General features: G+C 45.2%; 1 protein-coding gene across 1 annotated transcript in view; it reads right to left on the bottom strand.

Moving 5' to 3' along the window:
- VMP1 (vacuole membrane protein 1) overlaps positions 1–18,341 on the bottom strand; it is a 58,830-nt gene that overhangs the window by 32,338 nt on the left and 8,151 nt on the right. The window contains exons 4-7 of the mRNA XM_027743341.2: positions 16,046–16,181; positions 13,726–13,816; positions 11,831–11,941; positions 1,873–2,040 (exon numbers count right to left, since the gene is read on the bottom strand). Of these exons, the coding sequence (XP_027599142.1) occupies positions 1,873–2,040; positions 11,831–11,941; positions 13,726–13,816; positions 16,046–16,181 (506 nt within the window). The remainder of the gene's footprint in view (positions 1–1,872; positions 2,041–11,830; positions 11,942–13,725; positions 13,817–16,045; positions 16,182–18,341) is intronic.

Raw genomic sequence — 18,341 nt, 5'->3', positions numbered from 1 at the left:
AGCAAAAAATTAGTTAAATTCAATTTTTTATTTTTTTTCCCCCCTCAAAAAATCAGCCTTTTCACTCTGTGGAATCCCCATGATTTTTCCTGCGTGAGTGGGCATTTAGTTTAAGAGTGACAGAATCAAAAAATAAGTTTCTCCAGCAGCTTCCATAAGAAGCAAACTGGAATTAGGACAAAAGAAACACGCTGGAAGAGGCAGCAGCAGTTGCCAACTTGATTTGGCTTACAGGAAATTAGTGAGCAATGTTTATGTACTCATGAAACATTCCAAGAAAGCATAACATCGCTCGAGACACCAGGGGTAGACAGAGGATGCTCCCAAGGGAAAAGCCAGTGGAGACAGAGTTCAGTGAGAAGGTAACTCACAGGGAATTCCAAGGCGAGAAGACAAAAGGAAAGGGGGAGGGAAGAGTGAAAAAGTGGGATACAAACATTCCAGGCCTGTCCTATTCCCTTGTCTTTCCCTCCTCTGATCCAGCTCAGCCAGGAAGGCACTGGTTGTTCTCCCCGGGGGCTGCTCCGAGATTCCAGTGCCTGCAGCTCCATTAACTCATTTCTGAACGACTTCATTCTCCTCATAGCTCAGTTTTTACATGCTGGGGATTAAGCAATAAGATGTTTACCCTGAGCTGCATTTTTTATTTTGCAACCCTAGAAACGTAATTGCAAATGCCATTTTTATTACTCTGGTTCTCTGTTAAACAAACTGCAGCACGGGGTGGGGGGGGGAGAAAATAAAAAGAAATCTTCTACTTAGAGGCTTGTAAGTATTTGTATGTTTAGTTTCTTATCAAGGCAATTCTGTGCTCTTGTTAGAAGTGAAATTTAAGGTGTATTTTGCTTCTTGAGAGGGCTTTGAGTCCACTTTCTCTGTTACTATTTTGACTTTAATCTGTAAATTCAAACAACCCAACTGGAATTTTTGTAACTAACACAGCTGCTGAGAATTTAAAAAAGTTGTCATGACCAGTTGTCTTACATATTAAAGAATACAAGGGTAGACAGCAGATACTTTGTATTTTTAGAATTTCCTCCTCTCTGCATCTGAATTGGACAACCAAGAATTTAGGAATTAAATCATCAGCTGGAGCAGGAAGTCAGTAGCAAAATAAAGTTAATTTGGCATGTAGTTCCCAGCAGATGCATCTGTGTAAACTGCAATTCAAAATAATCCGTGTGGTAATGAAAAAAACATCTTATCTGACCAAAATCCTCCAAAAATTAAACTCCTGCAAGAAGCTGCAGAGAAAAATAAAAGAGAAAAATGGAAAGGAAGTTCCAGGGACAGCGTTTCCTAAGGCCCTGATTCACTCCAAGCTAACCTGCCTTTCCTGTTTTAAGTGCAAAGTTTGCCATGTGGAAACAGGCAGAGAAACAGAAATAAAATACATAAAAATGTGCAGTGTAACACTTTTTTCTTTAATCCAATCTATTGCTGCAAGCCAGAAAAACCATTTCAGCTGTGATTTTAGGGCCTGAATCCTTCCTACGAGCAACTGCAGCTTCACTGCACTCAGATAATTGGAATTATTCCTCGTTTAAGTGCAGGCAGGGAGAGCTGCCAGAACATCTGGGGGGCCAATCCCCTGTCAGAGACTCACCTTTACATTACCAATGTTCAAGCACACGGGTTTTCTGCTGGCATTCAGCAGACAAAAGACATCCCAGCAATATCCTACTCCTCCTCCTTGAAGGACATCAAAACCATCAGGGCTGGCAGGTTCACCAGGCAACTCTTCTCCCAGCACACCTCACCTCGGGCAGCATAAGCTGCTGTCACTTTGCTAATTTAGGATGTTCTGTGCATTTCTGGACACAGAATTCAGTGCATAAATGAAACCAGTGAAGTTTTCCACCCCAGCCTTACCCACATGCAGGCCTCCAGCCTGACTTTGGAGATGATGGCCCACAGGGAGATGGATCCCTGGGTGGTTCCCTCCTCGGGGCAGATGATTTGATCCGGGTAGGGAGGCTCTGGGAAGTTCACTGAGTTACACTCATAAGCAGCCAGAGTGACTGATGCTATGTGTGGACCCTGGAAAAAACCAGATAAGTCAATGGTACTTTATGTTATTTAGGATAAAAGTTAAAATTAACCCCCCACACATTCGTCCCTGACGCTAAAATACCTTTAAGGCTTCAACTCAGTGCTTCACCTTTTGGATATTGATAATATTATATGTGCAAAGGGTTGAGATTTGATTTTTAGATCTGAAATATTTTATATTTATTTATATGTCTGAAGTGCAAGGTTGAGCTGCTTTAAAAAAAAAAAAAAAAGCTTCTTTTGATCCACTAAAAGGCTGAGGAGCCTTTCAGCTTCTGCCATGCCACTGGGTGAGGCTGCCAAGGAGAAATAAGAATAAGAGGTTCCCAGGTTTGTCATAAATGTACTTTACAATTTTAGGGAAGTTTCAACTCCCTTTTTGCATCTATCCTTGATGACTCAAATAGAGAGCTGTGATTTGTTTAGGTCTGACAAACCTGGGAACCTCTTTCTCCACCCAGTGCTGAAACTCAGGGAATTTAATCCCATTCCCTGGCAGTTCCTGTGGGACAAACGAGCCATCCCCCTTCAATGACTGGTTTCACCTGCAGAAATGTGCAATAAACCCCTCCTGAACAGCACATTTGCATGGAGGAGATTCCTCCTGTTTGAGTTGTAAATGCCCATTCCTTCCCTCCCTCAGAGCCAGGGTGAGGGGGCTGCCAAGGCAGTGAGAGCCGGGGTGGGAATCAAGAAGTGTGGCTTTCAGTTCCACAAAATCTGGGAGACACCCCACAACACAGTGTGACTCCAGCCAGCTGGGAGGGGACTCCGAGTTTCAGTTTTAGAATTGTAAAAAAAGGACAAATTTAATCACTATTATAGCAAGGCCCCTGCACCCTGTAAGGTTTTGGTGGTGCCATTACCAGTGTTTCATCCCAAAGTGCACTCAGGGAGGGTAAAGCAGATCCCAAAATCTCAGAAGAGCAACACAAAAGTGCCCAACTGGAGCTGCTGCACGAGCTGCTTGCCCTGAGCAGCTTCTCCCATCATCCTGGAAATGGCTTAATGGCCCCAAACCCCTCCTGTGGAGAGCTCTCCCAGTCTCAACAAATGTCTGCAGAGGGGAAAAATTTCACAAGAAGCAGCCAATGGAAAAAAAAGGCATTTCCCCAAACAGCTGTAAATGGCCAAGGAGCCACCTGAAGCCTCCGCCAACGGGCCATAATTCTTCCAGTGCAATGTAAACAGTCCTATAATGGAAAAAAGTTGGAGTTATGGAACCCACAGAAGCCACATTTTGACTGGAATGAGAAACAAAGCCCCAACGGTTCACTGGGAGCAATGAAGTGTGGGGTGTTGGACCCCGAGCCGAAGGGAAGCAGAACAATCCGTGCCCTCCCCTCCGTCCCGGGGGTCACACGGACACCATCCCACAGCTCGGAGCAACATCCCAACATCTGCTTCTGTTCCAGCTCAGCTCCCAGGGAGCAGGAGACTTCCCCAAAGCCCTGGTTACCAGGCACCCCCAAACAATGGCTGGCTGGGCAGGCACAGGGCGGGCGGAGGAGCGCAGGAGGGTCGCGGGGTGTTCCAGAACGGAGGTGCCCCTTTGCTTGAGGTGTAACAGCAGCACTGGTTTAACTCTGAGGGGAACAGGGAACCAACCTCCAATGGGCTCTAGGTGCCACCTCTGGAAAACCCCTGACAATATCCTCTCCTGTTTTCTCTGCACTCCTCCCTGTGCAGAGGGATTAATTCCCATACAGGTTTTTAATCCTCCTCACAAATAACGCCTCCTCCACCCTCTCCTCCTCCTCCCTGCAGGGCTGCAGGGTTTCACCTCTCTGCAACAGCTCAGTTTGTTTGAACACTTTGGGAAATCCTCTAAGATGTTCCCTTTTGGGCTCTCCCTGTAGCTCTGCCTTTGAAAAGGGCATTTGCAGAACTCCCTCAAACCAAACTCCCTCAAACCCCATCAGGGCAGAGAACAAACACCAAGCCCGGGTGATTTCACTGACGAGCTCCTTGCCAAACCAGGAAGAGTCCCTGAAATCCAAGGCATGTAAAGTCCTGAATGCCAACTGCCTTTCCCTCACCCTCTCCCAATGACTTTTTTTCATTTTATATTGCACTAACAAGGGCTAACAGGGAAGAGATTGAGAAACATTCTGCTGACTCGGGTGAGAAACATTCGCTCGCCACTGCTGACGACCAGAAGGAGCCTGTGGTCAGGCTGGAATGTGATGTGTTAGAAATATCTGTACAATTTACAAATCAAACCAGACAAGATCTGGTCGTGAAGATGAACTCAACATAAATCTGTTTTTTAGCAAGAGCAGTTCAGGGGAGTTTGGAGATCCCTCACGGCACAGCCCTGAGAAGGTAACCTCGAACTCTTGAACTCACAGGCCTTCAAAGGAGTCTCGTTCCAGTGATTGAAGGCACCCAAGTCAGAATGACACAGCTAATCCTCAGAAATACGTTACTTTAAATGCTCTTTTATGAAATTTCTAGAAGGTATAATCTTTTCATCTATAAATTATGCCTGGAAATTCATCCGCAGAAGTAGAAGGAGAAGGCGCAGCCACATGTGAAAAAAATCAGGAGCTGCAATCCTTCAAAACATGCTGATCTCTGTAATTCTTACAACAGAAAGTCTTTACCATAAGGAAAAGTGGCTGAATATCCAATTAAAAATGAATCATATTTTCACAATATTAATCATTCTGTGCACCCAGACTGGGAAGTCAATTAAAGCTCTAAACAAGCCCCGTATCAAGTGTTGGTTTCTCACATGCCCCTTCACAGCCTGCACAAGAACAACTACATCTAATTTTAACCTTTGATTTTGGAGGAAGATGTAATTTTAGACTGGCTTTAATTTAGCAACATTTCTCAAAGAAAAGTGATATGTCTGCCAGCAAGAAAAATATGACACTGAACTCCTTGCTGAACTTAATGCACTAAAAATCTGTTTTCCTCCGCTTTTCACACTGGGTTCAAGACTCAGCCCTTCCACAGGGGGGGAACATGTCATGCTATATTTGATTAAGATATATTGGAAAAACAAAAGCTTGCTTCTCATGGGAAACATCCTGCGAGTGCTGCCCCAGGCCACGACTCATCCCATTCTTATCCATGAAGTCATTACACCTCTCACAAAGTCACAGCACGGCCCAGCCTCGGGTTTATCTCCGACGGCAGCGCACGACTACCCACAAAGAAATCTGCTGGGTGATTAAGAGGGAAAAGCTTGGTCTGGAGGTGGCTGGTAAATATGTCCATCCAGTCTGTCTGGCTGTGTCGGGAGATTAAAATGTCTCATGATTTTCTCTGATGTCTGGTATGTGGGGCTGGCTGGAGACGGGCGAAGGATCTCGTACCTGGAGCATCCTCGAGTGCCACAGACCCCACCGAGTGCTCAGGGCTGGCTGTACCAGACCAACACAACCATTTCAAGCCGTGGATTAATTTTACCACCACGTGGCCGTTGGTTTCTATTCCCCCTTCAGCCAGGCCTTGCCCCAGAGCGCAGAGCTGGTGGAAATTCCAACCCGGCAGCCACAAGCTCTGAAAATGAGTGGACAAGAAGCAGGGGGAGCAGGCACGTGGTGCCACTGTCTGCTCACCAGGGCCACAGTGGTGAGGCCCTGTTCTCTGGGGAGAACATGAAAAGCAGATGCTTTGTAAGGCTGTGCCCACGCTGCTTTCTGTAGGAGCAGAGAGACCCGTGCAGGGCAAGGCACAACTGGAGGACTCCAAATTTATCCTCCAGTGCTGACAGCAAACAAAAATAATCTGTCAGTATTCTCTCCTTGCCCTTCCCCAGCCACCCAGCTTACTAGTTCTGAGGAATAATCACAACATCCATTCAAACTGACACTGCCAGTGATGACTGGCTTTAATGTCTCCAATTAGAGGTCGCTTTGCATAATTATCATTACGTCCAACCTGCTCAAGGAAGTAGTGACACAAAAAAGGATAAAGTTCAGGCTGTGCATTAAAAAAAAAAAAAAAAAAAAGCAGAAACTCCAAGGCAGCAAATGAGGAGAAAGCACAATGTGCCCTCCTGGCAGAGATCTGAGACACAGAACCAGCAGGAGGAAGTGGGGAGCAGATAAGGAAAACACGGCGTCAGCACCTCGAAGGTAAAGTCCATCAACCTTCAGGAGGAAGAAAAGGCTGCAACCACCATCCTAATTAACTCCTCCACTATCCTCCTGCCTCCTCAGCCTGTGCAAGTTCAGGTCACTACAGCTGGCTCAGCACAGCTTAAATATTACTGTGACATCAGTATTTTGTGGCCATCTGAGAAGTCCAGGGCAGCTCTGCCTGTGCAGACAGAGACACCTCACATGAGCTGTGTTTTGCCACAGTTCCAGCTTTAGATAAGCCCTCCAGACTCTGCCCTACGCCCTGGAAGCCGTTTATGGACCTCCCAGTCACCCCAGTCGGGCTCTGAGTCACGAGCTCTGGCAGTTCTCAGAGGGGCACTGGGGGAGGTTTTTGCTTCCAGCTGCTCCACAGTCCCTGAGCCGAGCCCACAACTGGTCATATCTGCTTGGCTTGTGCCCACAGAACCTAAACCACCCTCAGCTTCAGCTCCTGTTAAGGTTCAGGGCTCAGCTCATCTCCCAGACTGAGCTGCACCACTCACAAGGGCTGTTTTTGCAAAGCCTGACCTAAACCAGCAGTGCTGGTTTTACTCTCTGCAGGTATCTCGGGTGTCTGACACATCCACGGGAGCACTGAGAGGGACCAAGACTCTACATCAACATTTTACTCCTGGAAAATGCCACTTTTCAGCTCAGATTTTTAAAGTGCAAGCAAGCCACCAGAAGGTTTAAGAGACACCCAGGTCACACAACTAATCCAGTAGCAGTGAGTGTCCAGTTTAGTTCCCCAGACCCCTCCAGTCCAGCAGTGCATTATTAATACCAGTGCTGCAGTTCCAAGCCCAGGTGAGCTGCAAGCAGGAGTTCCTGTCGAGAGAGCCAGCAAAAGTGATTTTTTTTTTTAACCTTATATCTTGATTCAAGTATTCCAGGATATTTCAGTTCATTGTAGAAAGCTTAGGACAGCTGGAGGAAGGAAAGGCACAAAGGAAACAACTGACAGACTAAGAGTCACAAACAACCCCCACACAAACAGGCTCCATTTCAACTTATTTTGGACTTCATTTCTGTCTTTCTGCACCCTCCATGTATTTTTCTCTCCACTGCCTGAGCAGCTCAATAGCAGTAATCTGAGCACAGATATTAGACCAAACCACTTATTTCCTTTGTTTTAGGCTTGCAAGCTGCCATGTGAATTGGAGAGCGGGAAGGACTGGGAATGAACACCTCACTTCACACAAAGAATTCAGGGCTGGGAAGGGGGAGCAGTGCTGCACCTCCCACCTGGCTGAGGCAGCTCAGCTTTTGTTTCTCACTTTTTTCTTTACACACAGAACCCTTTGGTTTTTCTGGGTTACAGCAGTTTGGAATGGTCCCCATGGAAAGAGCAAAACCTCTCCTGAAGCTGATAATCTCTATGAAAATACTCCTGTATTAAAGTCACAAGTAAATAGAGGAAAAAAATGAGAGGAATTTCTGTGGATTTCCAAATTATTCTGTCCACTTCATAGAAGTGGAGCAAACCCTGCTTTGTGAGCTTTTCTTTTTAGAGGGACTTAAGTAATTTTATCATGAGTGTCCTTAGAAGCTCAGCTCCTGGAACCAGAGAACTAAAAGGAACTAAGTTTGATTTGAAAAACTTTTTAAGTAGTCCTGGCAGGAAACAGTTTATTTGTGTGGGTTTGTTTTTCTTATAATTATTTACACCAAAACAATTTTTTTTTCCCCCAGGATAATGGACTCATTATTGCACAAGTGTCTGGAGTTTAAATCTTCAAATTCTAACCTAAACCAGTTTGGGCAGGGCCAAAACACGACTCGTTTCAGCTGCAAACGACACTTTTGAGGCCAGAATGTGACCCCTCAAGGCCAAACCCGGAACCGATTCAGAAGGAAAGTGAGACACCGAGGCCCGAGGCCCAGCTAAACCCAGCTCTGTAAGGCCAGTGCCTTTCTGACTCACTGCTCCTTCAGGGCACATTTCTGTTCTGAAACCTTTGCTGTGCTCTCTCCCACCCCAGTATGAAGTAGTGGTTTTTAGTGACAAAGCCTCGTGTTCCAGCCATGGAGGCCCCGGCACACGAACCATTCCCGTTGTCCCTCCAGTTTCCTGTTTGCTCACCCACGGCCCTGCCACGGCACAAACCCCTGCAGCATTGCCCCACTTGGCTCTAGAGCAGCAGCAGCAGCAGCAGAGATCCACATTTAAGGACCAAAAACACAAACAATCCAAGAGCCAGAGCTCGCTCTGCGCTCTTGACCGGTGAGGAATTCGCTTCCATTCATCCCGTCCCGGACTGGAACATCCACACACAGAGGGGATGGGACTGAGCGATAACCACTCGTTCTGAGCTCATTTTGCCTCGGCCACATCTTTCACAATCCACTTCCCAGAGCTGAAGTGAAACCAAAGCACAGGCAGAGCACTGAGAAGGGATGGCCATGGCCCACGATCCCAGCCCAGCACTCCACCTCCTGTCCCTGCTCCGGAGCCCCCGGCACCGCCACCTCATCCCGTCACCGTCCACCTCTCCGAGATGTACAAACACCAGAAATTCCTGACGAGCTCCCCTCAGTCATCCTCTGCTGGTGATGAGGTGATTCATGCAGCTCATATTTTCATATACCACTAAGAGAAGAGAAAACACCTCAAGACTGAGGAAAGGGCTGTGCGTGCGCTGCTAAAAACAGTATTTAGAGTCATCAATCATAATAGTTTTATTTCCTACAGAACCACATCATGATCACTATTTTTAAGGGCTGTTTTTAAAGAATTGTGAAAAACCTTTAATGGACTTGAGGAAAAGAAGCCAGCAGACTTGTTTTGAAAGTGTCAGAGTGAGAAGGATTCTTGGAAGAGTGGCCTGCTTCCCTGATCAGCTCCGTGCCAGCCCTCAGCTCGGTGCCAAGTGCAGCACGAGGACTGCTTCCCAAAAAGCCATGTCAAATCCTACATTTAGTGCTGGCTACAACTAAGGGAGCAGCACTAAACTAGGAACCAGCAGTGCAGACAATGTTCAGGCTCTTTGTAACATACAGAAAGTTCCTGAATCGCAGAAGCAGCAGGAAAAAGCCTGTTATCAAACACAGAGAACTGAGCTGTCCCTCTCACAGAGATGTTTGGAGAAAGGACTGGTGAGCAGAAAAAAAAAACCACAAATCAGATGTGAACCAAAATGAATCTGGGGCAGAAACACCCCTCCCACACTGAGGCTGCTTCAAACTGTAAATTCTACATTAAGCAAACTGCTTCCAAGTGCTCTTTCCTCAGCTGAGCCCGGGATCTCTCCTGGCAGTGGAGCACATGTGGCTCCAGGGAGCAGCTGGTGAGAGATGCTCTGAAGAATCCAGACAAATGAAGGTTTTCAACACTGGAAAAACAGCTAAGCAGGCCAGGGAAAGCAAACATGAGAGTCATTCATATGCTGCAGCTCTTGCATAACCACTCCTGTGACCTGCCCAGGCTGGGCTGGGGACCAGTTTGACATGGAAATCCCAGATACAGTAACTGGAGGGGTGTACTGAATCCAGATGCACCTGTGGGACAGCTGGAGGAGCCTGAACAGGTGCCCACATGCCATCAATTCCTAAATGTGCCCTTCATGGCACAAGACAAGGCTGCAAGACTCCACACGAGCTCAGCAGCACATGGGTGGGCCCAAGGGCATTGTTCTCCCAGCATGTAATTGCATTCCCAACAATCTCCCTGTACATCCAGCTTTAAAATGAGCAATTAATTAAAGGCAATTTGAAAACACTTACTGACTCTGTTCTCTACTGCCAGCAAATCCAGGCACTAGAGCAGGGGTGGGTTTGCTGTTTTGTAACTTCTCACTTCTTTGAGTCAGTAGAAGTTTTAGCATAATGAAGGAATGCAATTAAATTATACAGAACATGAAAAATAGAGAGACAACACCACAAAAGTTAATGTGGTGAGTTCCACACTTAACCTGCCAGATCTCTCCTTTCAGAGGGAACTGATGTATTAACAACAAAGCAAAACAGCTCGGAATCCCTCCCTTTGAAAGCTCCTAATTGCTTTGTTTCTAGAAGGGTTAAATCCAGAATATCACCCTGAAATACTTTTTCCCCTGGAAGTTGCAGCAGCAGCCTCACATTAGTACCTCTTGTTCCCTCTCCCACAGCTTTGAGCGAGGAGATATCAAGCAGTGTATCGGGAGGAGAGAACATATCCCAGGTACACAGAGCTGCAGTGACAGGAATATTCAGAGTTCAGGCACTGAACACGGTTTTTAAGGCCCTGGACTTCTGTTCTTACACCCCCTCTGCCATCTAGTGGCAACAACCTCCTGGGTTGCACCGAGGTGCAAACCCCGCGGTGCTGACAGGCCTCCAGTGCCCAGAGAGCGTTAATGCACCAGGATTCCTCCTGCAGTGTCACACGTTAGATGCTGATGGTACATTTTTAGCACGTTTTATTCTATAAACACCTTGTAATTATTCAGTGCGAGCTATTCCGTCTGTTTCCCCCCCCCCCCCCACAAAGCTAAGTGAAACATTCCCTCTGGTATTCCAAATAAATAACTGACAATAGTAAACTCAGTTTCTTTCCCAGTAATCTTTGGAAGGCTGTTCACCTGCTAAACACCCCCCATAAATTCGACTGATAAGACCACAGAGAAGTTATATTTTCTACATATTTCTGTATAAGTTACTTCAGTGTCAGCTCAGGTCATGGCCTAAACACATCCACAAGGCTCACTCACACCCCCCACAGGATAATGGAAGTGATATATAATGGAATTTAATTTTCCCAAATGGAAGTAATTTAGAATTATTTAAACACGTGGATTTTCAAACGCAGAGGCAAAGAAAGGTCCTTTCCCTGTGCTTTCTGCCCCCACAGTCTTTAGGACAGAAGCTACACCAAGACTAAGTCTGAGGCTCCTGCAGATGCCATCCCATATTCCAGGCACTGCCCTGCTGTGGGGAAAAGCAGGAGTTTCTTGTTTCTTGTAGTGTTTTCTGTGTTATTGTTAATGATTAAAGCAGCTCGGAAAGTAAACATCTGTAATTGTTCCAAATACAAGATGACATTTGCTGCATAAACTGGTTTTAATTATTTTGTGGCCATGAATCTTTTTCTTAAATCCAGGACAGTGGTTTCATAAACCAGGAACTAATCCAATGGCCAAAAGCAAAACACACCCAAACATTTCCCTGACTTTCTTAGCTGAGCTGAGATAAACAACATCATACAAATTTTCAGAAGTTACTTTATCTTCATAGAAAAACATTTTTCTTCCCATTATTTTCAAAGCAAAATTAACACAGACCAAACTTTAAACCAGCTGCCTATTTCAGTGGCTTCAGTTAGAAAAATGATCATTTAAATAGGCTGAAAAACTTTACATGGAAACATTTGAGCTGCACACACTAGAAAACACTTCATTTAAATCAGGGAATTAAAAGGCCAGAGCTTGCAGATTTTGACTCAGTGTTTCAAAGTGAGGATTAAACAGCAGGTTAATATCTCCAGATCAATAAACACAGAGCTTAAAAACTACAAAACCAGGTGACACAGTACAAAACATGACCAGCATTCACTAGAGCCCAGAGACACTACACTGAGTGCTTATTTTCCTTTAGAAGTACTTCACGTTCAGGACTTACAGAACATTTATTTATTCACGTGTTTTAAAATATATAATCATTAAAATACTCAATTCAGAAAGAACACAGTGTGGAAATATCCTTACCAAATAGAGCAGAAAGGTGTGGAGACCTGTTCCAAGGCCAACAGAGGACAGAATGCCCAGTCCTACCCAGTAGGCACACCAGAAGAACTTCTTCTCCATATACCTCACATACTGAAAAAGGAGTCACAAAAGAGAAAAAAAAGCCAATTATAATATCTCCAAGGGAGAAAATTAAACCTACAAACTAACACAGACATTTATCTGGGTGATAACAGCTGAAAATTTGTTCCAGTTACAGCACAGACATGGAAAAGCCCCCACATCTGGGAATCAGCAAGTTTCCAGGGAGACTGATGAAAATTCAGGTTCAATGGTAGGAGGCTGAAATCCAGAACAGGAAAACTAGGTGTGAGTGGTGAGCAGCAAGCCCCAGACAATGAGCAGACAGCCTGATTAAATAAAGGAATAAAATTATCTGCACTCCCAGTTAGTCTGTGGAATGTTTCATCTTGGACCAGTGAGTAGCAGGTTGGTGCTTTTAAGAAAAGATGTAAAGGTTGGCTGTGTGCTGCACACATAAATGAGGGGATATGGGAAAGCCACTGCAAATTCTGGGCATCAAAAGTCCAGTTGCATACACTGGAGCAAAGGGAAGCAGCAGCTCCCTCTCACTGCCACGAGAGCAGCACCAGGAGGATGAGCCAGGCCATGAGCTTGTCTGCATCACAGCCCCCAGAAGAGACAATTGTATATTTTTTATATTTTATATATACCCATTTTACACCATCCACAGACCAACAGCACTAAGGTGAAGTTTACACCAGTCTTATCCAGGCTCTGACCTGCCAGGGTGCAAAGCCATCCTGAAAATGCCAAGTGAACATGACTGAGACCACCCAGAGCAGAGAGTTCTGGCTGGACAGGCTTGGATTTATTTTCCATCAGGAACAGGCCACTGATTTACCATCTCCCAACCTGCTCTGCCTGGAAGTGCTCAGGTCTCGAGCTGGGATTGAGTGAGCACGAATGGGATGGGCTCAAACATCTCATCTCACTGCCTGACTGAAAGGGTGGTCAGGAATTCCCACCCCCGGGAGAGCTCCAAAGGCACTTGGGGATATGGCATTGGACTTGATGATTCTGGAGGTCTTTTCCAACCTTAATGATTCTGTTATTCTACGATTCTGTGATTCCCAGAGCCACCCTGGGAAGCCAGGAGTCCTGTTCCCGACCTGCCTGTCCCTCAGGCAGCCAGTGACACACCACCACGCACGGAAGCAGATTCTCTCAAACTGGGACCCTGCTCACTTCAGAGCTGGGAAGATGGCTCAGTTGCCCAAGGAAATGGGTTTAAAAGGGTAAAGCTGACCCTCAAGGAGCAATGGGGAGGGGAAAGGTGCAGACACCACCTTCACCTTATGCTTGAGTAGTGTCTTACACTTCCAGTGATGCAAAAGCCTTTGCATTCACCAAAGCTCAAAAAAGATTTTAAACAACCATTTGAAATTAATGGGGGTATGAAAAGCATCACAGAACCAGATGTGAACCATGAAGCCATTTTATACCTCTATGTATGCCTATCCTAACTGGTCAGGAGACCCTTCCATAGGAACAGAAGGAACAATTTCTTGGGAACCGCCAAGTTCTACCATGACTCAGTTTAACGTCATCCCTCAAGAGCTCCCACCACTTGTTCCCAGCAGATGTGAAGGAGTGCTCAGCATCTGAGGTGTCCTTACTCAGAGCAGAGGAGAGGTGGAACACCCACAGATCCAACAGAACAGACCAAACCATGCAGCTCATCCTCCCTGAGCCACAACTCATCCGCACACAGTCACGACACGGGAGACAAACCCTCAGCGAGCAGTTCAAAAGACACATCATAATTCCCCCAAGACCCCATTCAGGGAGAAGGAGCATTAGTCACCCCGGAAAGCAGCTTGGAAGTTTCCTACCTGCTGATGAGCTCCCTCGATGTAATAGGTGGCTGTGAGCGTGGCCAGTGCCAGTAAAACACACACCAAGATGCTCCGCCGGTGCCACAATCTTAAAGACAAATGGGCAGTTAGGGTTTGTCATCCTGACCATGCACTTCAAAGCAACTCAGCTGACCCTGGAGACTGGCTCTGCCTGGGTGCAGTCAGCAGGGATGATGGCAATGAGGAGTTTGCCATCATGAAAGCATAAACCCCCCAGGAAAATACCTGGGGAGCCTTTTACTCTTTAGGGGGGAATCTCCACTTGGCCCTGGAGCGAGATCAAAGTTCAGCCGCGCATAGTTTGGTGTTTTTAAAGAAAGAAAAACAAAGTAACTGTCTGCAGACAAACACAAAGTAAAAACAATTCAGCCTCTGCAGCCAAGAGTCAGACACAGGCCCTGAGCAGTGGCAAAGCAGGCCCTGGGCAAGGAGGGGCCGGGGGGATTCCCAAGGGCAATTCCCAGCTGTGCTGGGGGCACAACCACAGGGACAGAGGAACACCCCTTTACATTAGTTTGGTTCCCCTGATCTATTGAAATTATTATCTCTTAGCAGCTCCAAGTTTCATAAATACGTTTAGTTAATTATGAAGTTACTGCAGTAAAGGGAGAAAATGTTTTCCAGTGTAATTTGCTACCAAATCACTTTTGAGCCTGTTTGGTTTTACTTAGGTTTTCTGCTTGATGTTTATGTGGCCACGCACAGAAGATTAGCAAATACATTGATTATTTTCTATTCTATTGTCACTAATGATATCTAAAAAAGCAAGAGCCAGCATCACTTAACATTCTCAGACTATAACAGCAAACTGTGAACATAACTTATCTAATCAGACAGGGAAAGACAGAAATATGAGACAACAAAGGAAAACAGTCACAAATGTTTCATATTAAGCAAACTGAAAAAAGCACTCAAATTATTTTAAAATTAAAGTTAGTGTTGCTTGCATTAGTATGACAATTGGATTTTCAAGTGATTGCCATTTAAGTCACAATTTATGCAATGGAACACAGGAGATCATTAAGAGTCAATCTGAGGTCTCAACTTAATAGCTTATAATAGTCAGGGTTATTTTCTGTAAAGACAACACTGCTGTGCTGCTCAGCAGAGGAGGCAAGTGCTGCCTGTAACAGAATCTGATGTCTAGGAAGCCAAATAAGATTTGAGGTCTTAAAATAAATCTTCAAATGTTATTTCTGCTGGGTTTAAATAAAAGCTTGGGGGTTGTCAGAAACGGCTGATGTCAGACCCAATAAAACAGTTCTCAGAGACAACTCACGGTAGCTGTAAGAATGCACAGAGGGAAATAAGGAGATTTTCTGGGGGGTGTAAAAGGGGATTAAGACTGCACTACATAAACCTGGGCTTTTTCATACAAATAATTTCCAAAGAAAACGGAAAGCAGAAGTTTCTCTGGGTGAATCTGATGTATGAGCCCCTCAAACCCAGCCCAGAGGTTTGAGCACAACCTTCAGCACCCGCCTGAGCTCGCTGTGCAGAGGAGCAGCCCCACAGCTGGAATCACCCAAGGGGGGGATCAGATCCTGCCTTCTCACTGGGAAAATGTTTGTAAACTCAAGCCCAAACACAGCAGAGCCCAGTCACCAACACAGGCACTGCGTGGCTGCTGCTCCTGGCATTGTCCTTGTGTTTTGGCACCTAAACCCCCGAGCCTGGTGCACTAAGAACCAGCTCTGCATTTCAGCACTAGCAGGGAATGGTAGGACTGCTCCTCACAGATTCTCTCACTGGAATAAAAGCCAATTTTATCCAGTGTGAAAATAACACTCGGGGAAAGTGCTTCAATAAATCATTTCCTGCCGGGAAAGGACCCACGGAGAAGCAAAGTCCTCTTTGCAGCACCATAAACATCAGAGCAAGTGCAACCTAAGCCTGACCCCTGCCCTGGCTGAGCTGTTTGGAGATCATTCAGTGATACCAACACCTACAGTAATAGGTCAGTATTTAACACTGCAGCCACAAGTACAGTAACTCTTGCCTCAAGGATCCCTAAACACTGTCCCACTCCTTCAAATCAGAATAATAAAGTTTGCAGTTTTCTCCCATGGACACCTCACTGCATTTATGTAACTTGGGCACAAGGTCTGAGTGCACAGCTACAAGTGTGGTGTGTTCCAAAGCCACCTTTAAGGGATGAAAATACACATTTTCTGGAAAAAAAAAAGAATTTTCAAGCTGTGAATCATGAGGGAAAGTGAGATGTTAGAATGACCTACTGAATCAGAGCATGGGTTTCCCCAGAATGCTTAGTAGAAGTTAAAGAAATGATCTTTACTTTATGGTCCATTCCTTCAAGTTTATTAGAGTTTCCAGGCAAAAATACTGCAAGGTAACAAGCGGTTGTTTCCACAGAACAATGTTCAGCCTCTCCTCCCGCTCCCTTCGCTTCCGTTCACTCAACACAGAGGAATCTGCAAGGGGAAAAAAGACAAAAAGAAATAAAAATAAATAAATTAAAAAAAAAAAATCAGTAAAAGCACAGGTTTGCAGTTCAGGTTCTACCCCACCCAAAAATATATTGATTTTTTTTTAACTTGTTAGGAAGTTAATGTGAGCTCTCAGCCATCTTTTCTACTCTCACAAAGCATTTGCTCCGAGTGCCTGGGGAATGTCCAGCACAGGGAACGGGGTGGTTTGTTCCTCCCTGTAGGTGACAACGATTCAGAAATCTAACTTAGCTCAGGGTGCCAAAGGTCTGGCATCTCCAGGAGCCTTTCCTGTACTAGGAGTTAAAACCAGCAGGTCAAATGTGACTTTAGCACTGCAGAGAACACGTTTCACCCTGAACTTTTGAGAGGGTTCTCTTCCAAGGGAGTTCTCCGACGGAGCTGGATTGAATTACACGGCTCTGCATCCACTGCAGCCTCCCTGTAACTGGATAACAGCACCTGCCTCCCAGGCAGGACCCTCAGGGAAGCCTGGGCACACTGTTCAGCTTCTCCCAAGGTGCTCCCATGGAAAGGACCTGCTTTTATATATATATTTTTATATATATTCCTTGCACTGACACTACACATGCAGCTGGTTTTACTGATTTGGTTGTAACAGAGCTCAACACAGCTCTGCCACACAAGTACAGGAGAAAGGTTCTTCTAATGAAAGTGTTATTTTGTGCTTAAAACAAGCTGAATAAAACCCCCAAACCTCAGCTATTTCTTGGATCAGAATGGCTTGTTCAAAGGTCGTCAGGCTAAAAAGCAGTAATAACTCTTCAACTTTTAAAGAAAAGGAATTCTGAGAGAAGAGGAAAAAATACCACTGAACAATGGAAAAAATACACAAAAATCCAAACAGACACCAAACTTGTTTAAGCATCCCTTACTACACAGTCAAAACACACGTGTTCTGTTTTGCACTGTAATATTCAGACATTTTAAGACCTGGAAAAAGCTGTTGCATTTAAAATATTAATCTAACCTGAATCCCCAGCACATTGTAAGCCAAGATGGATCATTTCAGTCTTATCCCAGGAACTGGAACGTGCTGCCTTATCAGATATTTGCACAGGAACTGCACACCTTGTTAGTCACACAGCCCATTCCAGTTTGTGTTCCCCCAAAAAATCAGCTGCTTTAGGTGAACTAACAGAAATCCTACAATGGCAAATCCTGGATAACACCCACATTCCCTCAGTTACAGAATGATCTAAGCCTTTAAGTAAAAAAGGCTTTGATTTGTTCCTTGCACACACACACACACAATTAGTATTTAAATTCTGCTGCATTCATTGCCCCATGAATTTCAGTTCTCTGCTTTTTCGCTCAATGTGTGCAATAAAAACGCTCCAACCTTGTTTTTTACGACCTTGTTTTTGGTAAAGGTCATAAAAGACAATGGGGTAAGACTGCACACAACTTGAGAAATCACTTGATTACAAAACTTAATTAATATGGAACTGGCACATCCGAAGGATGACAGGAAACAAACCGAGATGATTATAATTTCCATGCTCTCCTACCCAGCATGGATCATTCAGTGACACAAAGCTCTTCAATAAAACGTCTTTGGGTTATTTTTCATGAGTTCCAAACATTAACCCCAGGCCACTCCAGGCACACCAGCAGGAAAAATGAGAGGCAAGGCAGGAGGGGAAGCAGTTAAAACTGTTTTGTTGGTCATTCATCATGGAAACCCAATAAATTACAGAGAAGCTGAATTTCAACAGAAGAGCTAGAAATTGGGAGAGTAATAACTGGATTTCTCCCAGAGTAAAGCAGATTTTTATGACCAAGTCCTGACTTTTCAGTGCCAAAGGGTGGGGTTGTACAAAGCCTGACTTCTGCCAACAGAGTTTAAGTTTTTAGCTCAGCCCTGGTGCAGCCCCTGTTGGTACCCAAGGCAGCTTTACAGGGCTGAAATGTGGCTGAACTACAGAACAACAACTCTGGGAGGAGAAAAGAGTGTCAGAGAAATGGGGATGGGAATATAAATGGAAAAATGGAAGCATAAAACTATTCCATGGCTTTACAATGCATAAATCCTGCAGACTTGAGGCTTAGAGATGACTGAGGCTCCCAAGATTGATTCAGGCCTCGAGGCCCTTCACATTATGGGGGGATGAAGTCACTGAA

The sequence above is a fragment of the Pipra filicauda genome, unplaced genomic scaffold, assembly GCF_003945595.2.
Source record: "Pipra filicauda isolate LSUMZ 115617 unplaced genomic scaffold, ASM394559v2 scaffold211_size2331000_pilon, whole genome shotgun sequence".
Classification (NCBI taxonomy): domain Eukaryota; kingdom Metazoa; phylum Chordata; class Aves; order Passeriformes; family Pipridae; genus Pipra; species Pipra filicauda.
The sequence above is the reverse complement of the archived record's forward strand: the minus strand, read 5'-3'. Positions and strand labels throughout refer to the sequence as shown.